The sequence below is a fragment of the Homalodisca vitripennis genome, chromosome 3 (assembly GCF_021130785.1).
Source record: "Homalodisca vitripennis isolate AUS2020 chromosome 3, UT_GWSS_2.1, whole genome shotgun sequence".
NCBI lineage: Eukaryota > Metazoa > Arthropoda > Insecta > Hemiptera > Cicadellidae > Homalodisca > Homalodisca vitripennis.
In genome coordinates this window covers 65,198,797-65,223,457 of record NC_060209.1, presented here as the reverse complement: position 1 = coordinate 65,223,457, position 24,661 = coordinate 65,198,797, and the positions used below count along the sequence as shown (strand labels likewise).

The following is a 24,661-nucleotide window of genomic DNA, read 5'->3' as shown; positions in this document are numbered from 1 at the left end:
AATTATTTTCTGTAGTGGAAAGTTGTCTTGTTACATAATATTGAATGACTTTCGTGCATTTAAATATAGTGAAACATAATGGCTTGAAAATAAGTAAGAACTTTGGAATAACAAAATATATATATATATATATATATATATATATAATTTATAATTTAAATCAAAACAAGAGTAACAGTAACAGATATGTATATTAATAATGTGGTATAAAGAGTACATGGCTGAGGTAGTAGTTACATTTAAAACAGTACATGTAATGCTGAGAATAAGAGCACCTTGGAAAATAACCTTTATTAGGCTATTAAAACACCAGAGTATTTTAGACTTGAGACAATTAATTATTTATATATCTAAACTGCATTACTCTACTAATCTTATTATGTATATAAAGGTAAAGCACTAATCTAATAATGGCATCTCCGAACTCCTCATCAAAATCAATATGTTTGGAGCCAAGGCACTTTGTCATATGCTTTATATTACTATATATATATATATATATATATATATATATACTAGCAGTTACTCGCGGCCTTGTACGCAATGTCATGGATTTTGCACCTGTATGAGCACTTCTGGTTAGAGTGAATTATATTTCCGACACCAATGTTGGGTTTACCTTGTTGCCAGAATCAAGAAAATAGGTCAAAAATTACTTCGTTCTTAGAACGTTTTGCTCCATAGTTGATTTTGCCTTCTTTCCTGATCAAGAAGAAAAATGTATATATCACAGATACCTAATTCTGCCAAAAGAGAACTAAGATCGGTTTTATATCAGTCTTCAAATTTATAGTTAGATGGTAATTTTTTCTTTTATACCTAATGCTAAATATTAGATAAAAATGTAGATAAAAGTACATTAACAATGAAACTATGTGTTTTTTCTTTGTAGATGAAAAAATATTTTTAATATTTAGAGTTGGAATTGGTACATTAGTTCAAAAGTACAGTCCAGCAAACTTTCATCTAGCATAATTCTTGCTGACTGCTTCAAAGGAAGTCTTCGGAGTCAAATTCTGACCATTTTTATGTTTTAGGACATTTTTTAAGGTAGATGAGTACTTACCTAATCACTGAAATCTAAAACAGTGTGAAAAAAATTGTTACTCATTAAAGAATTTACTCACTATAAATGTAAACAAATTGAAAATCAAAAACAATGTTTACTCAGAACATTTGACATGCTCTTTCAATTAATATTTCACAACTTTAAAGACCAAGACGGAATTTTTCACTACGTTAGAAACCAGTGGGGTGTAGCCCACAGTGATTTTCAATATAATAATAGGCCTATATTCAGACCAGGGACTGTAAGAATATCCATGTAAAATTTCAGAACCATCGCACAAAAAAAAAAACAAACAAAGGCACTTTCCCATTTATATTATTACAATATATATATTTAAAACTGGTGCAAGGTCCAAACTGTATGAGGGAGCTAGAAAATATGCCATTTAAACTCATATGTTTTATATTAAACAAGTCTAATATAACCCTATCATCATTAGAACAGGTCATTTGATATGTATGGCTTGTGTAGATCTTTTTATTGAATTTATGATCAATAAAGGAATACAATATTAGTAATAATATAACATTGTTAAACATGCAGCCTTTAAGGTACAGTACAAATGAGTATAATAATATTTAATAATAAAACTAAAAAGTCAATAGGCCTATTAAGAAAATAAAAATAACAATAACAATATGAATATATTACAGTAATACAAGTTTTACATAACATTATCCAACAATATTATTCTATTACTATTCTATTATTATAATGATTGAGTATTTGAAATAATAACAGTATTATTAGATACTTTTCCAACATTATTTAGAAAAAAAGTTTCAAAACTTTGTAATGATGGCAAATCTCCACAACAATTCTGATATATTTTGTTATAGTGTGAAAAGTTTTACATACAAGTATTACAATTTTCTGAAGAATACTAAGAACATAACTGAAATTGGAAAATGCTTTATCTTTGTTCCCCATAAATAAGTTTAACTTAATTGTTTTAGTATAAAGTAAATTTTGCAATGTAACAGTGTAGTACCAAATATGAAACCTATAAGTTAAAAAATTAACTTACATGAGCACAATTATAATTACTTCTATGCAACCACCACCTTCACCAGTGGTTAATTATCGCTTGATAGATTCTTAAGTGACATTTCCTATTTCTTATACTGCCTCAGTGTGGTTAAGAGCTGGACAAATGGAAAACCACACAAGATGATAAGAGCTTGTGACACAATCACACTTACAAACGTGACTATATAATTGTGCCATCTGTTACTTATATATTTTAAATGGTGTATCGTATATATAGTACAAATATTTTCTTACTACTAACTGAGGCTTTGCTACAGGGTAATCTCTGCCGGTATCTCGGACAGAGGGTAATACTGGTGTTCAACCCGATCCTTGTACACTTTCACTACTCTCATCCCGGACAGGTCAGTCCCCAACTGCTTGCCAATCGCAGAAGTCACCACACACTCCAGCTGCTTGTACTTCCCACCACCATTCTTGTGTAGATGGCCACAGAACACATACTTCACACCTACACACAATACAAGTTACAAAAGAAACGTATAACAGAATGTTTGATTACATAAAACCTTTAATTTGACAAAGCTGTAACACCAAAGTACAACTCGAATATACTTGTTCAAAATGCCTAAAAATAATTTTACGAGAAGCACATAATTCAGCCTGCTCATTAGTACATTCAAGATCAAAGAAAAGAAAAATGTCTTGATTACATAAAAATTCATACAGCTATAAATTCAAGTCCACACACATATTGTTAATGGACTGGTGAAGAGAATATTTACATACTAGTGTATGTTAAGAAGTAAATAAGTATTTAAAATTAAGACGTTTAAAAGTATTTAAAATAAAAACAAGTTGAAAGTTATTTTTAAAACTTATCTGAAGAAACTCTTGTACTTAATAGAATGGTCGTTCTGCCAGCCATTTATGATGTCCTGTCCTTAGTTTCTGTCTCAATTGCTTAGCAGCTCCAGAGGTAGATGGTTGTGCAATCTTCTTCACATGTATGTTGGCTTCTTTTAAAATGTGGTAAGTTGGTAAATCTGAAAGGTATATACATACGATATATTCCTGGTGTTGTGCTGATGCATATCTGTGTTCCTTCGTAAGTTCTTCTCATCGACATGCATGACCACTTCCTGGATGTGAGAACCAACAACAGTTAGGATCTCATGGTTTTGAATGACTCTACAATTGTCCATATTCTGGAGCCCAGCTATGGTTCTGACTGCTTTCTTCTGTAGTACAAGAATTCTCTGTGGATTTGATGATTATGTGCCACTCCAGACAGACAGGCCATATCTTACATGGGACTCAAAAAGTGCAAAATATCCTGTTAGTGTTGGGTTTGAGTCGCAGATAGTTCTTATGCGTCTTAATACATGTGTTAAGCTTCTCACATAAGGAGAACCTTGGGGTACTCCATGATGTACTTGGAGAAGATTGGATTGTATTGATTTTTATACTCCATTCTCTACACATTTCAGTTCCACCAATTGACTGTGACCTTCCAAATAGCTTTTAAACAATCTTTTGTGTTGTTTGTTACACCTAATGCCTCCAACTTCTCTATGATTAGGTTATGGCCTAAACAGTAAAAGGCTTTACTCAGGACCACTAATACACTAGTTGTAAATTCTCCAGCTTCAAAGTTGTCAACAATTGTCTCTATTGGGTCCATGATAGCAGAGCTTGTAAATTGTCCTCTAATGTAGCCATGTTGGGAACCCGTGACGAGGTTATACTGTAATCAGTGTTGTAGCAGCTATGTCAGAACAATCCTTTCACAAAGCTTGGAAAATGGAGACAAGTGTGTTTGGCTGGCTTTTAAGTTGTTTACATTTTTGAATTTGGGGTAAACTTCTTCAGGGCTACAGGAAAATGTCCTTATCCAAAAGACTTATTGAAGATTGCTACAAGAGGAGTAGTAAGTTCATATTAATATTTTAGGATTTTCAAGCAGATTTCATCAAGCCCTGCTGAATTTTTGGACTTCAGGCCTGTTATTAGTGATTTTACCTCTTCTTCGCTACTGGGTTGAATGTTCGGGAAGTTAGCATTAATATTGTGAGTCTCTGAGGTGGTAACACTATCTTTTCCTTGATCTTCTTCAAGGTGTTATCTGCAATACTAAAAAAGAAAGTATTCATGTGGTCTGCTACTTCTAAGGCATTAGTTAGTATTCTAGCATTTATATTAAACTTCAGTAGACTTGTAGCAAAATCTTTCATGCTTGATTAATTATGTCCCAGATTGCTTTAGATCTGCCCTATTTAAATAGTCTGGATTGGCTTCTTTTCTTAAAGTTTTAAGGCTTTGGTCATACAATTTCATTGTTAATCCAATCTAAGTGGTAGGCAGCTAATCTCATATCCTGCCTGCCACTTAGATTAGCTGCTAAGGCATAGGGGCACCAACCCTGTGTTATACACCTGGCTTGCTTGGAAAACAAAGGAGCAGATGCTCCACCTAGTGAAGCTGTTTCGATGTTGTTTCATCTCTTCAGACATAGATAGACTGAAGATTTCAGCTGTCACTGTGTTACAGCGTACTCACTTGAAGGTTATGTAGCAGGATGTTGCATTCACACACTCTTCGAGTACCATCCCAGCCAGTGTAGGAGACAACTCGACCACTGTCTTGTGAATCCAAAAACATTATTTATTACATTTTAAAGATTACATTGGCTTTACAGTCTTTAATAACAAGAATGACCTAGGTATGCGTATTCAAAAGAGTTTTGAAACTCACTCACCTGCATCAACTAATTTATCCAGCATCTTTTTCCGAATGGTGTAATCAATTTCAAAATAGTCCTCCACTGTTCTCTCTGGATCTGTATGAAACCATGGGACATGCTGGAACATGATGCTTGGCACTTCCAACCCTCGAGCGATGTCCAACTGAGTGTTCAACCACTGATCGTGAGCTTCGTTCTCTTCAGGGGCTGAGGTGCTGTGGTACAGTTGGGAGTTTATGCAGATGAAAAATACACCTCCAGCATAAAAGGAAAAGTAGTCATCACCATAGTTTGACTTGTATCTAAAAAAAGAAAAGGAATACATCAAACGACTGCCAAATTTCACGAACTGATAATTTCATGTGATAAAAGTAGAACTCACTTGTCAATAATCTCCACAGTTGGCTTGTCTCCAACGTCATGGTTCCCACAAACACACACTACAGCAATGCTTGGATCCACTTTGCTAAAAATTCTCTTGAAGTCAGCATCTTGAGCTGCCCGTTCTTCTGGAGATTTGTCTGCACACGATATGAGATTATGTTTCCACAAGGCATACTACTTTTAATACTGTTGGTATTAAAAAGAATTGTATTTTTAGCAAGGACATGGATTTCATGCCACTTTGCATGTCTCGCACATAAGTCAACAATTATCCATTTAAATAAAAAGTATCTTCCTAAATTTTTACCATTACGCCAATTTTTTTATTCAACGAATTAGTCATCATCTAGAGTTCCAAACAAATAGTTTAAACCTGTCCAGACTGAATCAATTAGCTCCCTCTTTTTCCTAGTCTCTTTAGCTTCCGAACTATCATTTCCATTTTTATCCATTACTAGCCAATTTGGTCTAGCACTCCTCACAAGTGAGAAACACCTCTTCTAACTCTATTAAACTCGTCTGTAAGGATGACAACACTTTGTTAAATTAAATTTTGCTAAAGCGCATCAATGAGATCAGCTAAGGAAAATGCCAAATCACTGTAACTTTAATTATTCAATATTCACCTCTAGAGTCCAAAAATCACCTGAAATCATTGTCACGCTCTTTAATAAAGAGTACAGGTAACAACTGACAAAATTTTTTAAGAAACATGTTTCAAACCTAGGATTCCAGTCACTAGCCTGCAATAAAAAAACCCACATGATTAAAATACACAAAAAATCACACAACTGTCACCACGCAAGAATCCAATAACCTAACTTTACATTATTACTCAATCTTCTAAATAATTCCCCTTAATTCAAACTACATCATACCACTTCACAGCACCTGAGACAGCAATGATCCATATTTCATCTATACATTATCTAATTATCCATGATACATTCTTTCAACTAAAACAGTTTAACTGTCCCATTAACTCAACAGCTAAAATAATCAATAACATTTTGAACTTAGTTTGACCTCAACAATTCTCACTACTAAGGAAATCCGAGTACACAAGGACTGAGTTTAGAAGCATTAAATACTAACAACTGTAAAGTAATTCCCATTCAAACTTGTGCTAACAAAACACAACGCTCAAACTGACTCAAATCCTTCTTTTTGACCTAGTATTGTAACTATGAGACGGCCCGGCTGTGCATTTACATGTTCTTCTTTCTCTCCCTTGCCCTCATTTAAAGCAGGAAATCTTATCAGAGCCCCTAAAACCAATCTTCTTATCGGAGATTATGTATCATCGTTAAATTACCTAAATTTGAGGAGATAGGACTAGCAGCTACAAAATCAAAACTATGCAGTGATAAACTCTCAGCTAGTGCCGAATTATTACTAGTAGATTCATTTAATACATTATGAAAATCATCTTCATTAATTCTGCCCCTATTGAAATATACTTTGGACAACCACATAGCACCACCACACACACTAGTACTTTGCGGTTGCTCTTCAACCACAGTATCCTCTCTATGGCTTCCTGTGTCCGCTTTACCTAGACAATTGATTTTCTACCCATTGCGCGGAATTTACTAAATTTTTATCCTAGTACATTTTTCAATGCATCATGGTATACAAAAACTTTATTACCCAGTTCAAATTGTAAGAACTTTATAATAATACTGCTTGGATTTTTCTTATGACTTTTGAGAATGTCCTAGAGCTTTGTGAAATGCTTTAAGCTTTTCTGCCAAATCAACACAAGGAATGTCTTTTGGCATTGAACAACTCAGACCATCATCACTGAGTATATTCATCTCCCTTCCATGCATGAAATAAAATGGCGATGCTCCCATAACAGTATTTACTGCATTTCTTAAGGCCATTAGTAGGAAAGGTAAATGTTCGTCCCAATCTCAGCTATGGTCATCCACGTAATGTGACAGCATAGAGGCAATCACAGCATGCTATCTTTCTAACAAACTGTATGTTGATAGCTTATAAGAATTAACCTGCAACTTAAGAATACTCAATAATTTTCATGTAGTTTTGAACGAGTAATTTACAAAAAATGTAACTTTAGCTGTTAATAACGTTAATGGAACTCCTTGGTGCCCTATTAGGTGAGTAACAAACGCCTTAGCTAACGTATTCGCTCTTTGATCTTCCAACGGTATTGATTCTACACATGTCTCACAAAATCAAGTACCACATAATTTCTGATGGTGCCATGTTTTGTTTTCTGGTTTACGCATAGCACATAAAGAAAAACTTTTAATGTAATTTTCAGTATCTTCAGCCAAAGTAAGCCAATAATATGACTTTTAATCAACTTCAGTTTTATTAATTCCTAAATGAGCACTAATAGTGGCATCATGACTTTTACGCACAACTTCGTACACCATTCCTTTAGGAGTTACTAACTTGTGATGATCATCAGCCTTTTTATACAAAAGGCCATCACAATCTACTAGAAAGTTTGAATTTGGATTAGTTTTCACATATTTGGTTTTACAAAACTCTCACAATGTCTGAGATTATAATACTATATCTCTTGACTTACTGTATGAACCTGTAAAAAACTGTCCGCTTGGATATTCTGACACCCCTTTCTATGAACTACTTCATAATCAAACCCAGAAAATAATAAACCACAGTGGCATAGCCGTGAAGATGGATCTTTTAGTGAGAAAATCCACTTCAATGCGACAAAATAAAGCGTCCACACTTTAACTAAACTGACTACAGCCAATTTAATTTTCTCGTTCCATAGCACCATAAGTGGCATGAGGAAAAATTTTAATAAGTTTCTTGTTGAAATTCATGAGAATATATATAATATACAGTTTATTGTTTTAAGTGAAATTTGGATTGGTAGCGATGAGCTGAGTTTACATAACATTCCATGATATCAGCAGGTTGCATGCTGTAATAATTATAGATCTGGGGGCATTTTGTGTTATGTCAGGAATGGTGTATTAATAGATAAGTTGAGTTGTGTGTGTTAACTGCGGATGTAATATTTCTTGATGTAAGAATTGCTGATATATTCTTTAAATTATTGTGTATTTATAAGTTATAGGAATTCTCAGAGAATCAGTTTACAAGTGATCTGTCTGATGTTATGTGAGAAATAATAAGATCACAATATTGATAGGTGATATAAATTAAAATTTGCTGGTTGATTCTGTTAGTGTTCAAAATAACAATAGTTTACTTAATAACATAACTACAAATATTTGTTGCAAATATTTTTGTATTTATTTTTTTATAATTAAAGATTAGTAGTGTAGTGTTTTTTGTTTGTTCCTAATGTATAGTGAATACACAAGCACCACCGAGTGGGGCTGTTGACGGTTTTGTGTTTTTATTATGAACTATGGCTCAATTAAGGTTTTTGTTTACTGTGTGTATTACTGTGTTATATTATATTAGCTAATCACACTACTGGATAAGTGATTAGCTAACATTCCTAAACATTTTAAAATGTAAAAAATGTGTTTATTGAAAAGGAATAAATAAATTATTATTATATAATTTTGCTCTGTTTTACTTAAATCTCTGGAATAATAAGCAACTGGATGTTCTTCCTCCCAACTGGAATTTCTGAGATAATAACCCCGAATTCCAGTTTTAGATGCATCACTCGTGACAATACATGGCTCACTGAACCTAGGATATTGCAACACTGGCTCAGATAGTAACGCTTGTTTCAAAACATCAAACACTTCTTGTTCTTCTAGTCCCCACACAAAATCTACATCCTTCCTAGTCGACTTAGTAAGTTGAGGCTTAGCCTTATCACTAAAATTTGGAATAAACCTACAATAAACATTAACAAATGCTTAGAAATTAGTACATCCTTAAATTTTTCATGTATGAGATAATTAACTGCTTCAATGTTCTTACTATCGGGTTTTACTCCAAAATCACAAGTATGCCCCTAAAAGTCTACTCTACACTACTCTGTGCAAACATAAACTTTTCAGGTTACATAACCAAATTAGTATCCGCTAGTCTAGCACAGACATACCTTTCAGCATGCTCCACCATGGTTCTTGTAGCTATTATCACATCATCCAGGTACATGAGCACTCCTGCTCCATTCAAACCTCTTAGAACGCTGTCCACATACCTTGAACAAGTCAATGGAGCAGACGTCAACCCAAACAGGCATACATTTATATTGCCATTATGAATCAGGCAATATAAAGACCGTTTTCAGTCTACCACCCAGACAAACACTAACTTGATAATAACCAGAAAATAAATCCAAATTTGTAAAAATAGTACATCATCTGAGCGCATCTAGAGTTGCCTGTATTAAAGGTATAGTATAAATATCTTTTCACGTTAACGTATTAACATCTCTAAAATCCACACACAATCTGTACTGAACTGGTTGATCAGGAGGTGCATATACGAGTATTCTAGTTTTTTTATTTTCTTTTATTAGCACAATTGGACTATTCCAAGGTGAGTCAGACGGTTAACAAATTAGCTACTTGTTCCTACACTACCCATTTTAATGCCTTCGGTAATATATACAGTGCCAACTTATAGGCGCTTCATCCCCTATAGGGATTTTATCCTCAATTACACAAGTACATCCTAGAGGTCCCTTACAATCATAGAATAACGACTTATGCTCCCAAAGTTATAAAATATTTTTATTTTTGTCGAATTAATGCCCTAACTTCCTATCAATTAGCTCTTTCATATCAATATTCTTATCTCCTGTATTTTCCACAAGTACATTCTCCATAATTCTTCTCTTGAATTTTCAATTTTTCTCATATATCACTGTTTTTTTTTTACTAAGTTACTATCCTCCGATTTAACATTAACCGTATTATATTTACACATGACATAACTACTTCCACATCGTAATTTTCATCAACACACTTACTCACAGCTTCCTTGCTAACTTCATTCAACACACTTACAGCTACCTAGCCTTGTTTATTGACATCACTCACAGCTTCCCTGACACCTTTATTTAACACCCTTATGGCTGCTCCACTGTCCTTAGTTATATCACTAAAAGTGGCTACCTTGCCGACTTTATTAAACACATCTGCTGCTACCTCACCATCTTTATTTACACCACTTGCGGTCACCCTACCAGTTTTAATTTAATATTTAATGGCTACCCTGCTGTTTACTTCCTGATTTCCCGACTCACTACTTACGATCTCACTGCTCTGTACAAAACTCACAAGATTACAACAATGGATCCAATACTACGCATACCAGATTATTCAAATCTGTGTGCAGGGCCACGGCATTACTCATCAATGTGCCCTTATTTAACAAAACCCTGGAATCTCTAAGATTTAACAGTATGCGCTATACTAAAAATGACCCAGCATCCTTAAAACTTTTACTCACACCACGAGCTACACATATTCCAGTATATTTACAAACAATAAACTCACTTAACACATGTTCTAGATAAATCTCATGAACATCAGTAAGCTTCTGTCCTATAAGAGTAGGTTTCAATACACAAGCTACTAACATCTCACTGAGTTTCGGAACTTCTACACTTGAGGGTAAGACTACTTTTCAAACGTGAGCACTTACATCTGATTTCCTTTTCCCATTTATCAAAAGCTTTCGACACCATTGACCACAACATACTAGTTTCTAAGCTATCTGAGTATGATTTTGATAATGTTCTACCTTTTTTATATCCTATCTTGCTGATCGCCACCACTCTGTCTTCCTAAACAGATGTTTTTCAGAAACTTTTCCAGTGTCACAAGGTATACCCCAAGGCTCCATCCTGGGGCCTACTCTTTTCATACTGTATGTTAATGATCTACCGACCAACCTCATTGGCCAGGGGGTTGGCAGTTATATGTTTGCCGACGATCTAGGTCTGAATGTTTGTAGTGACTTGGAAATTATAATCAGAGATTACTGAAAGAAAAGACTGGTGAGATTGATGATTGGTGTGCAGCTAACAAACTTTGTTTGAATAAAGATACAATTATTGATCTTAAATTTATTATTTAAATCAACCAATTTATTATTTATTATCATTTTATCAAGATAATTTTAAATCAACCAGGTTTCTGGGTATCAATATTCAAGATAATTTAAGATGGGTTACTCATACTTATCATGTTGCTACTTGAGTGGCCAAGGGTTTGTTTTTGTTAAGAGTGTTGGAAAATAATGTATCTGTTGATGTTTTGCTAAGTGTGTACTATGCTCATATTTTAAGTCATTTAAGTTATGGAATTTATTTATGGAGAAACTCTCCAGCTGCTAAATGACTCTTTATTTTACAAAAAACAGGCTATCAGAATAATTTGTAATATTTCTTCTGGTGAACATTGTAAAACACATTTGATCAAACTTGGAGTTGTTACACTGCCATACAAGGTCTGTCCAAAAAGTGTCTGACCGCTGACCAGTAGGCGGCCATCCTCGAACCGGTTATTGGATGGGAGGGGTGAACCTACTACTTCCCATATTAGGCATTGAATACGATCCGGTCACTCAGTGAGTCATAGCGCTCTGTTCATTGTGTGTCGCATTTCAATATGACTGAACGTGTTGAGCAGCGCATTTGCAAAAAAGTTTACGGTGACATATGGGTGATACACAAACAAAAGAGTGATATAGGCGGTTTAAAAATGGCCGCATATCAGTGGGAGTGATGACCAATCTGGCAAGCCTTCAACGGCCAGAAACGATGAAAATTTTGAACGTGCAGCAATTAATTAAAACCGTTGATAGACTGTCCGAGAGCTGGAAGAAGATTTAGGAATACCAAAATCGTCAGTTTGTAACATTTTACACGAAGATTTAAAAATGAACTGTGTTTCGGTAAAATTTGTTCCTCGGCTGCTGACAGAAGACCAAAAGAACTGTCGACTTAAAATCGCATGGGACAATCTGGATTTGATAAAAAGCTACCGAGGGCTATTTCAAAAAGTTATTACAGGTGATGTCATGGGTTTATGGCTACGACCCTGAAACAAAGGCTCAATCTTCACAGTGAAAAACTCGCGAAGAGCAACGCCCGAAAAAAGCATGACAAAGTCAAAGCAATGTCAAGACAATGCTGACAGTTTTTTTACCAGGACGGCGTTGTTCATCACGAATATGCTCCAAGAGGCCAGACAGTGAATAAGGAGTATTATCTTGAGGTCCTAAGGCGGCTTTGAGATACAGTGCGAAGGAAACGACCTGAACTGTGGACAATCCATGACTGGATCCTGCACCACGACAACGCGCCAGCTCATTCCTCAAATCTTATTCAGCGGTTTTTTGGTCAAACACGACATCAACCAACTACGACAGCCTTCCTAGAGTCCTGACATAGCTCCTTGTGACTTCTGGCTCTTTTCCGAAATTAAAAATTCCTTTGAAAGGAAAAAGATTTGACGATGTTGAGCAAATAAAAACAAAATGCGACGAAGGACCTGTTAGCCATTCCGCAAAATGAATTTAAGGAGTGTTTCCGGAAGTGGGAGGAGCGTTGGAATAAGGTAGTGGCTTGTGGAGGGGAGTACTTTGAAGGGGACCAGATTGTAACGTCAGTTCATGCCAGACGTCAAGTTCGGATACTTTTTGGACACACCTCGTATATGTATATTTTATCTGTTTTGTTCTTTGTGAAAAGTAATATAGGTAGTTTTCAGGATCATATTGCTGTACATAATCATGACACTAGGAACAACATAGGCTAATCAATGATAGGTGTACATACAGCTTTACTACGAAGAGCTTTCAGTATCTGCATATTAAATGTTATAATGTTTTACCACATAATATTCAGGTTCTACCTCTGGACTTATTCAAGCAATGTATAAAAAAATATTATTAAATAACTGTAGATACAGTGTAGAAAAATTTTTAGGCATGACTTTCTCACTAAAAATAACTAATGTAGCCTAATGTACAATCCTTTGACTTTTGTCATACATTGTTAAAAAATGTGACAAATAAAGCTTGTATTGTATTATATTGCTTTTGGTGCCTACATCAAAAAGATGAGATTAGTGAGGTAAATTTAAATCTCGTCTATCCAGACTGCAGTGTGATTCAAAAACAAATTCAAGAATTTTCAGAGATTATTTTATTGTGCATATAGATTCAACAAAGATACCCCCTACAGAGATTCAATTACTTAAGAATTAATATTTTACAGAACATTATGCATCCTGATAAACATTTGTTTTCGGTGACGTTGGATTTGAATATATGGCATAATTGTTAGAAATTTGCCCAGTGATATTTGATATCCATTAAGTGTTACAAGAAAACAAAAACATTGTGCTGAGATTTGCAAGAAGATTAAAAAGGTAAATAACTTTTTAGAATGCGAGCAAATCCTTCACTATAAAAGTATATCCTTAACTGTCATAAAGAACAATTAAACATGATATATGTAATCAATTACATATGGGATGACGCGTAGAGAACTTTTATCAGTACCACAGTCAACATGGTTATCAAATGGCTTATTTACAACTTAAGTAAGAGTTTACTCAGATAAAGGGTAACATTAATACAGCTTGCTTGTATGATGTAACACCGAGCTTCTGTATAAAATGTCCTCTGCCTGAACACCTGAAAAATGTCCAATATATGGAAGACTTAAAGATCGTTACATTACCGTATGATATTGAATCCTATCTTTTTAGAACTACAAATAAACACTTATTTATCTATAAAAACTATATTTTTAATCCCTGTTGACGCTCTGTAGTGTCTCCCTCTAACTGGATTTCCTGAGGTACTTATTTTTCTGGAAGATAAAACACAAATGTTTGTTTTATTTCAATACGTCATAAGGTTTATATGGCTCACATTAATAGTAATATGCAACATTTTACAAAGAAAAGTAATTAATTATATATTCACAGAACTTGTTATAATTTCACAATCTTTTGTATTATTTAAATAAACACACTGTTCAGATGCTTGTAATATGGCAGCAAATAAAAACATTACATACCCAAGGAGAAATCAAGTGGGCTATCTTAATTAATTTTATATATGCAAAAGTGATTTTTTGTTGTTGATTTCACGCTTAAAATACACAACCGATTGTACCGGAATTTTACATGGATATTCTTAAGGTCTGTAGGATGAATAAAGGCCTATTCTAATTTCGAAAATCCTTCCGGACTATACTACACTGGTCACTAAATCAGTGAAAAATCCCATCTTAGTTGGGAAATATTAATTGAAATAGAATGTCAAATGTAATGAACTGTTTCGTGTAATATTATTTTACAACACTAAAACTGTATGTTTAATTAATTAAACCACTATTTTAAATTTGTTTACACTTATAGTGTGTAAATTCATTAAGGAGTAACCATTAGTTATTACACCGTTTTTAGATATCGGCAATTAGTTAAGTAATCATCTACCTTCATAAGATGGTCAGAATTTGACTTCAGACTTCCTATTAAACAGTTGGCAATAACTATGATAGATGAAACTTGCTCAACTGTGCTTTTGAACTAATGTATCAATTCCAGCTTTACAAGTTCTAAAATATTTCAAATATTTAGAAACAAAGACATAAATAGTGTCATTGTTAATGTAATTTTAAGTGTAAATTTTTGCAAATATTAAGTATTGGATATAAATGAGATAGGTACAACATAACTTTTAATATAAATTTTAAGACTGTTATCTTAGTTGTCTTTTGACAAAAGTAGGCTTCTCTAATCTGTGTACGTTTATATATTTTCTTGGTAGGGAAACAAGGCAAAATGAACTATGGAACACAAAATACTAAGAAAGAACTAATTATAATAACTATAACTATATAATTTGTTATGTATTTTCTTGATCGTAGTAACAAGGAAACTCAACTTTGGTGTTGGAAATATAATTCACTTGAACCAGTATTGGTCATATATGTACACCACCTATTAAATTGTGTGCTACGCAGTGGGTAACTGCTAGCAGTGCAAGTGCAGATATAATTATAGTAGATAATATATATTCCTTCCAAAAGTAGCAATTTGTTCGTAGTGTCCATTTATTTCAATTATACACTCTTAATATTTACATCTCTTAGGTCTATAACGTACAATTTTCTTAACCATTCTTTAACTTATTTCAAGTGCATACTGAGATGTCAACATTTTTCCATAATTGAACTTGGTCAACTTACCATAAAATGCGTGACACAGATCTCCACATATGACATAGAATTTAGGTCTGGGTTTCATCTGGTTTACTTTCTGCACTGCCAGTTCAGCAAGGGCAATCTCCTGCGCCCATTTTGGTTCTGTTGTGATTTCCTCATAGTCCTGGAACATTCCCAGTTGAGTGTCTGCACCTTGGACGAATATGAATGGTTCTTTCCACTCTTTATTTTGATCTGTAAAAATGTACATAAGAAGTTGAAAGGAAAAGTATTGAATGTTACAATTGTATTTGTAATATATATACCCCAAATTCCATCAGTTGCAAAGGCCTATTGATGCTGAGAAAAGAGTAGTCCTTCAAAAACATCATGACAAATTCTTTAAATCTAAATAACAAAATGTCCTGAAAAATAACAAATAAAACTGTTTATAACTTTTAGTTTTAGGTTACTATTATTATTCGACATCCTAATCCTAATAATATTATAAATTCGAAAGTGTCTTTATTTGTTTTACTTTCACTTATCACTATTCAACTGATTGTACTGACATTTTACATAGACATTCTTAGGGTCCCTAGGTGAACATATTCCTGTTATTATTTTGTAAATCCTTCCGGGATATACCCCAATGGTCTTTAAAGCAGCAAAAAATCTCACCCTGGTCTTTAAAGTTGTGCAATGTGAATTCAAAGAGCCAGTATAATTTATTCAACTGTTATTTTTAAACATTGTATTATGACAGCACATCCATATGTTTAATTATTTTAAACAATTTCTTTGCATTTATAGAGTGAAAGCATAATAAAAGTAACAACACTTTATACCACAGAAAATCATCTAGGTGACATTACATCCATTTCTCACTGATGAGGTGTGTGATACTGGTTAGGTATATAAATATTGATATAATTCCTAGACTGAACCGAGGAAATAGTATGATACAGCTAACATGGATTGGGAAGCAAGAACTTTACTGTATCATGTATTATCTTTATATATGGATGGCAACCGTCATATTGTAAGTTTTGAAATGTTTTAGTATTATTGGTTGATTTTAGTTTTTAATTTTCAATAACAATACCTCTACCCATATAATTTAGAAAACTACATTGTTTTGAATCTACTAATTAAAAATTATATCTATATACATACATTATTTCTCAAACTCCAATTTTGCATTGGAAATATAATTACTATGAACTAGAAGTGCAAAACATGAAATAAAAATTACTCACACTGAAATTTAAGTCCTCTTAATAATGAACACTGTAAAATTATGAGTACTTGATGCATGATATATGACTAAATTCCACTTTAAAAATATAATAGAATCCTATCATATTACATCACAAGTGCTTTCACCGAGAAAACTATGAACTTCAACTTTGAAGTTCCTCTACATTGACCGAAAATAGTTATAGTGTTACTGAAATCATAGGAGCTATTCAATCAAATAAACTGAATGTTGTATAGAAATTACGGGCGAAGCCGGGAGTTGTGTTAATGTATTATAAAAGTTAAAAAATCAGGAAATACAAATTTTTTTTTTTATATATGACAATTTCATAATTGTAATGATGCATTATTGTAATATTCAGCTTGTTTTGTAATAGTGTAACAGGCTCTCAAGCTGTGGGTTATTCAGGTGATCGTTTGAAAACGGTCTATTTATGAGTAGAAGACAGGTATATGACATGTAAGGAAACTAGTGGCCAAGAAACTATTGTCAATAAATGCTACTACGGCGATTTTTCTTGATAAAGACAACTAAGTGGTGATTGAGACATTATTGGTGTTTATCTGTAAAAACTATAATATTGTGTTTTCTAGAATTAATTCAGCCCTATTTACTTTTAAACTATTCCTGAAGACCATGAACAGTTAAAATATTTAAACAATGTATATCAATGATATAACCATAAATATAGCTTAAACATCACTTACCAATTGGAAAATCCGTGTGAGTCCTGTTAACGCCCTTTATGGTCCAAGACATGTTCGATTCAATTCTGGATTCAGATTACAAACTGTAAAAATTTAATATTAAAATACATTACAAGTTTAGTAAAACTTTTTCAAGTTAAACTCCAAAGTTGCATCCTTAAATAGATGCTAGCATGATAAAAGAATGTATTCAACAGATTGTGATTTGTCATCTGATTTTCAACTTTAAAATGAGACTCCTAACAAGAAACTTAATTAGATATTCTTCTAACTACTGGTCATTTTTCCTAAAACGCTGGGCTGTTAATAGGGTTACAGCAGCAGCAAGTATACACTCTTTTAATTGGTAAAATTATAAATAGTTTTTAATATATGAAGTCTTATGTCTTTTTTAACCAGTTGAGGAGTAGCTGAAAGTGGTTCTAAAAGAGTACTAGGTAGCTGTTGATCACATTAAAATAATGATGGTTTTAACCGTCCATCACAGGCTTGATCAAATAATCAATATTACAGCTGTTTACATTCTGTAGTGGCCTACAGAAAATATACACCATTAGCATAATTTTTGTAAATTATCATGCTTTGCCAAAATTATAAAAAAATGTACAGTTTTAATGCCTAGATAAGGCATTTTAACATTTTAAATTTATTAATTATTTCAATAAATTTGAATGAATACTACTATTAGGTGTTCTTTAAATTCCCTTAAGCCCATTAATGATAATTTTGCCTACTCTGTTAGACCCTGGGTAGGTAGATGATTATAGGTGTCAGTACTCTTTAACAGGTTAAGAAATAACTAAATTTACTAAAACATAATATTAAAACTTATGATAATTTCTGTCACATGTAATCTTGAAAAACTTAAAGGAATAACTTAGGTAAAATAAAAAGACAGTATTAATGTTTTTTTGTTTTAGTCAATGAAGTCGAATATAAAAAAATTAAACATTTATAATAATTTTACAAAAGATGCACAATTTTATACAAAACAAAGGTATATATACATTAGATGGATAATTGATTCTAAATAAAAATGTTAATTATATATATGTATATGTAATACTATTTATAAAAGTCTTTCTTGTAAAATTGTAGCTGTGTTATATGATTATTCAGGATGGCTAATATGACAACATTTTTAGACTCCAAAGTTCTTAATGATATATTTATGTAAAATAATTAATTTTCTTTAATTTTTTTTTTTAACCATACCGATTGATGCTTTAATAATGGCACCCTGACAATTCCTGCACTTCACTTGGTGATGGTATTCATAGCTACAGAATGGTCAGTACCAAAGAACTTATGAAAAATGGACTGAGCTCCATTTGGTCTACTCAAACTATGGTCTACAAGAATTTCAAAAAGGATTCCACTGTTTTAGCTTCTTTCAATGCTGCTTTTGGTTATAAAGTTATGGAGGAGATTTATTAGGTAAATTCTAAATAGCACGCAAAACCTAACTATGGGTATAATCAGGAGTCTAATATTAAAACTAGGGTTTAATGCTAGTAAAGCCTATCACTTGAGGGACTGGAAACATTTTAGTCCTGTTAATCTGTTCACACAATATTACGAAAACAAACAGACAAGCTATATTTGAAACTGCATGAAGCTTCATTTCTATACGAGCAACATCTAGTTCGAATATGGTGTACATCACATCATGGAATTTGGTTGAGCAAATATTTTTACATTAGTCTTGTGGGTAACCATACGATGGCAATGTGAAATTTATATCACATCATCAATTCAATATCAATTATATCACATTGAACATGTAATATTTGGTGGATTGATTGGTAAGACTTTTGTTATATTCTATTGGATTCTTCAATACACTGTTCGACTGTTGGACTTTAGTTTATTCGTTCATTGTAGATAAGATAGAGTTCAATGATAGTACACATCCCACAATAGGATTTGGCTGAGTGTTAGTAAAGCCAGGGTAATATCTCGAGAATTAATTGAGCTATAAACTTGAAACTTTATACATTTTGCTTGATGGTCATGAAAGGTTATGGCAAAATTTTTTCCCTGTCTAGATCTGCCTCCTTATCTGTTTTCCACTGGATACCTCAAAAACAAATTTTGCTATGGTTCTAAAACTTTGCTTGTAACGTTATATTTAAATAGACAACATTATTTGGATATGTGGCTGAACCTTTAAATACCCTAACTATCCACAGGAAATCTATAAAATTGTTTCATCTGACTTTAAAATTCTGCATGAAGCTTCATTCCTACAAGAATTAGTCTGATAAAGTTGCATGTCTACTGAATTTCACTGAGCGTTATTAAGTCTATCGCTCAGTAGGCTGGCAGATATTCTCTTCTGTCTGCATTGAGGCTGTAAACATTTCTTTTCTGTCTGAATGCATGACTACCAGCAGGATATCTCAATAATAAAACAAATTAAAAACCTGAGCTAAGCCTGTTACACAACATGTGTTGTTGCTTATTCCTATTAGGCTTATTACTATTTGTACCCTACTGCCTAGTTATAATTTTCCGAACTGAAGTTATTATTTTTTTTCAGCTGTGTTGATAACAAAGTGATTTTGAAAACACCAGAATTCGTCATTAGTCCACTTTGTACATGGAAAAAATTATTCAAATTTAGATAGGTCAGAATACACGAGTACATGAGGAACTGATACTCTCACTCTTAAAAAACATGATGACTAATTAAAAAAGATTACTCTACTAATTTCCTAATATTTTAACTGCTCTCATAAATCACATTCAAACACATAATTGACTTTCAAAACTAATTGATTGTATTAAAGTAATGCGAGTAATGGACACCATCTAAGGCAGTGAAGGCTACTACATGGGTTGCTTGTTGATGCTGTACTCAAATAAAATAGTTTAGTTGCAGTTAACAATATACATTGCATAGCAAACATCGTTTTATAAATCTAACATTTTTTTATTCATCCCACACAGACCACATTCAAACTTACAACACTCAAACATTCACACCCCATTCATTCCATGTCAGTTACGCCCACTTCCAACACTGGAGTCAGTTTCCTCATGACATGGTCTCCCAGATGAATGTCAGAAACTTATCAACACTGTAAAAAGCGTTTGACGCGAGGCAGAGTTTGATACAAGTTTTTTAACACCTTGGGTGTTAAGGTATTTTTAATTGAGTTTGGCAATATGTTTACAAAATGAACTCCTGCCTTTGAAGGTAGTTTGCCTCTTTTCTCATATTTATGTATGTCTCATCCTCTGGTTAAGGCTCATTTAGACAAACAATATAAGATTGTTTCTAAGATGTACAGACATGGCAAAGTCAACAGTTGAAAACTTTTAAACCCTGTCCTGCACAACTGTAATCAATACCTGACTCAGGCAATATTTTGCCAAAGATATTTAGACATAAACCCCTGAGAATAATTTGGCACAAACATGATCAATGTGATTTTTCAATGTCAACCCTCGATCAAGGTGTATTCTAAGAAACTTTGAAGAATAGACTTCCTCCAATAAAGTATCTACAACCATAACAGCAGGACCACTTTTAATGTCTATAGAGCACAATGAAAAGTTTAGGACATTTGATTTTGACGAGTTTATTTGAAGATTGAGGCTATTAAAATGTTGAACACTACTGTTAAGTTCAATAAAGGTCTATATTTGAAAACCTTTTTTGTTCTTCCTCTAAAACAGAGAGTTGTGTCATCTGCCTACTGCAGAAGCTTTCCATGCAATAGTGATGATTCAATGTCATTGAAATATATATACAGAAAAGAATTGGACTGAGTATTGATCCCTGGGGAACTCCATAGCTCAGTGCAATACGTTTTGAAATTTGATTCGGGTAGGGTACGGTAAGCGGACCCGGTTTTTTATATCGAAATTGACAACCGATATTAGATATTACTTAATCATAACCAGCGATATAATCAATCAATGCTGATTAATTATTTTGAACAATTAACTTATAATCTATATCAACAGAGGCTGTAAACACTTTCAAATAATACACGTAAGTTAAAGTAATATTTCAATTTTAGATTTAAGTAACATTTTGATTATTAAAAATGGCAGTCAATTTTAGAAAACTACACGACGTTGCTTTGAAAGATAAGACATTTGTTTCGTGCCTTCAACATATTGGACTTGTACTGAAAAACCCATTATGTGAAATTTTTGGGAAAGAAACAACTGTAACTGTGAGAGGAGCAAATATGGTCGTCTTCAGTTTTCCTAACTTCAATGGTTATAATAATTTGTTTGATCACTGTAAATACTAAATTCATATTTTAATTTAAAACATATGATTGCTATTGAAGACTATAGATACTTTTATATCGATTGATAGTCTAGGATTTGAGATGCGAATATTAGGTATCGATGATTACATTCTTCGATATAAATAACCGGATCCGCTTATCATACCCTACCCTTTGATTCGAAATTTGGACAAATACCTGTGCTCTATGGTTTAGGAATGAACTAACCAATAAAAACACTGTGGAGTTCTAATTTGTCAAGCAGTGGTGTAGTAAGCTATTCTGACCACAGAGCACTCAGATAAGCTATCTGGAGCAGATAATTCTAAATAAAAAGAATCTAAATACACAAATATAACCACAAATTGACATTTACATTTAAATGATTCAAAAACAGTTATTTGTGGTTTGCACCCCTTAAACCCATGCTTGAGAGCTACAAATATTACAAACTCACCTATTATACATATTATTCTACGTAGCAGGCAATGGAAAACAATGGCTACTACTATAGAAGTGCGCATGAATTCCCATAACAAAGTAAAAGAAACAAAACGTCTTTTCTGTCAATTTTTACGCAATAACAACTAATATAATTTAAAGTGTAGCAATGCCATTAACTTTTTTACTATTCAGGAAAACCACTCACAAGCACCACAAAGGACATAAACAACATCTATTTCTATAAATGACTACACAACCAAATCTAACCAATCAGGAAGCTAGGCTACCTCTCCTTGGTTTTTGTACTTCTCCAGAAACCTCAATTCCTTCCGGTCCTCTAGATTGATGAACTAATTCAGACATAATTGAAATTTAAAACACTGATAATGTTTTGTAAAATATGGTTTGGTTCGGGACCGCCAACAATTCTTTCTGAAAACGAAAGTACACAATTTTAAGAAATGAAAAGATTGTTTAAGGTAAGTGGCTACAGTAAACATTATCCAAATAGGCTATTCCATACATTGTAAATTTTGCCTTCTTTGATTTTTAGTTTAGCTTTTGAGAAATTCTTTAATACAAAATATATATATTCCTATCCTATTCTCTACTTAAGCACTTTCTATTGGAAAGAATGCGAGGTGAGCTTTGAAAATAATTTTCTTTCAGTTCTCGGTCTATCGTTAATTGAACGATAACAAACACATAACCTACAAAATAATCAAAACATGCCGTTTTTCTTGGTACTAACCACTGATATTTAGATTTTTTCGTTAAAAATACAGACCTTGATAGTATCCAATATCATAGTAACCTGAAACACTAATTACATAGAAATTATCAATTTTATCTTTGAAATTATTATCTAATCACCTAACAAAATACTTACGTGACCCAAACAAATCAACACCTACTAAACAGTTAACAACCTACAACCATGAACCAACACTGACTTTGACACTGACACAGATCTTCCTTCCGTCTGATGTCTGACAGAGAGCTGACTGAGACAGACACCTCTATTCTCTACCACAGAGATCGCCAAACTGTTCATTAAAAGGAATAATGTAGAAATAACAAACTGAGAGGTTTTGGAAAGTAGACAGGCCAAATACTCTTACATGTATTTGATTGAAGAGAATATGGAGTTCTGATAAAAAAAAACATTCTACTTGCATGTGTTTTGTTTTGTTGAAAATGTCTTGAAGTCATTACGAAAAGAACTATAACAAATATTTTAAACATATATGGTAGTAACGATTTGATAATTGACCATTAATAAATTATCAATTAAACCAAAAAATAAACTTAAGCTACGAAATACGTTGAAAAACCTATCCCTTGAATAGAATAAGTTCTGAATTCTTGAAGCATCCCTAATAGTATTCTTTCAAGTTCTAATTTGCAGTGTGTTCAATCAGTTCAAGTTAAAGTGCATTATAAAATTCAGCTTTTAAGAAAACTTTTAGAATTTTGAAATATATAAATTTTTTCTGGTGATACTTCATTGAAGATATCAAAGCAAGTCAGAACTTTTTCCATTAGTTTCATAAAGGTATCAATTGTGTACAGCGACGTAACTAGGGGGGGGCACGCGGGGCATGTGCCCCGGGCGCAAGTTGTTGGGGGGGCGCCAACACGGCCACAGATTTTTCTAATAAAAATTGTTGAAAATATTTTTTTAATGCAGAGTGTGTTGCAAAAGAAAATCATTATATTTATTAATTTTTATTTGATTTAAGTCTAAGAAAATGCAAAGTGAAATGATGAATGCTATCTGACTATTTTACGAATCATGTTTACGGTCTGCATGAACTTGTACAGAACGAGTATGGGCACACTGTGTTATCTGTGGAATGACTCACTAGGACGGCGCGGCGTCAGACACTTCCTTCCCCCTCCCGGCTCCCACCCGCAGCTCCCCCATCCCTCTCACCCGCACCACACATGCCACATTGCCACAAACACAACACATCGATGCTCGCTGGCCTGACCTTGACTAACAGACTAACTGCGTATGTTGTGCAGTTGTGCACTACTATTGTTGACAATAGTTCATACTTCTACTTCATTATATACATCATCAAGTGGTTCGGTTCACGTAAAGTGGTTGCGGAGCTGTTTCTTTGAGTGTTACTAGCAATATTATTTTCGTGTTTGTGAATATTAGTCATGTCGAAAAAACTGTCTGGTGCGGAAAATCGCAAAAGAGCTAAAGAGAGAAAAAAAGAAGCACATCAATCCTCGTCTCTTCTATCATCATGGCTAAATGAAACAAACAGTAAAGGTAGGTAAGATAGATATACAGTACTTTGTTACTTTGTATTTATTAACTAATACAGATTAATGATTAACTTATTGAAACCTTAAAAATATATCATAATTAACTTTTCTGTAACTGTAGCAGCGTACTATTGATATGAATCTGTGTTTAAAAAATATATAATTGAACACAGGGTTTAAGCTTTCTTCTTCTTAAGCTATTTCTTAGAAACGCTAACAAGCAGCAAATCTAGTCATCGTCACACTTGAAGACGACATTTCGCTTTAACCAAGAACTAAGAACGTCATAATTTATTTAAAAAAAAATAGTATAGTAGGAGATGCTTTGTCGGCAGTATTGTTTAATTTAGCGTTAAACTATGCTTTTAGATAAATACGGCACAATTTAAACAGCTAAGTTCTAACCACAAATTGACAAATAT

General features: G+C 33.2%; 1 protein-coding gene across 4 annotated transcripts; it reads right to left on the bottom strand.

The window, feature by feature from the left end:
• Window positions 1-1,532: 1,532 nt before the first annotated feature.
• Window positions 1,533-22,938, bottom strand: LOC124356993 (serine/threonine-protein phosphatase CPPED1-like). 4 transcript variants are annotated; one of them, XM_046808348.1, is made up of 6 exons: window positions 22,846-22,938; window positions 17,263-17,345; window positions 15,340-15,549; window positions 5,185-5,323; window positions 4,818-5,104; window positions 1,533-2,570 (listed from the first exon to the last, which is right to left on the bottom strand). In XM_046808348.1, exons 2-6 carry the CDS (start codon window positions 17,312-17,314, stop codon window positions 2,371-2,373), a joined length of 888 nt encoding a protein of 295 aa, XP_046664304.1. In that variant the 5' UTR covers window positions 17,315-17,345; window positions 22,846-22,938; the 3' UTR covers window positions 1,533-2,370. The 4 variants fall into 4 exon arrangements, with proteins under 4 accessions (XP_046664304.1, XP_046664305.1, XP_046664306.1 ...); XM_046808349.1 differs by having other exon boundaries at window positions 17,263-17,327; window positions 22,846-22,906; XM_046808350.1 differs by lacking the exon at window positions 22,846-22,938 and adding an exon at window positions 22,244-22,374.
• Between the last annotated feature and the right edge of the window lie 1,723 nt (window positions 22,939-24,661).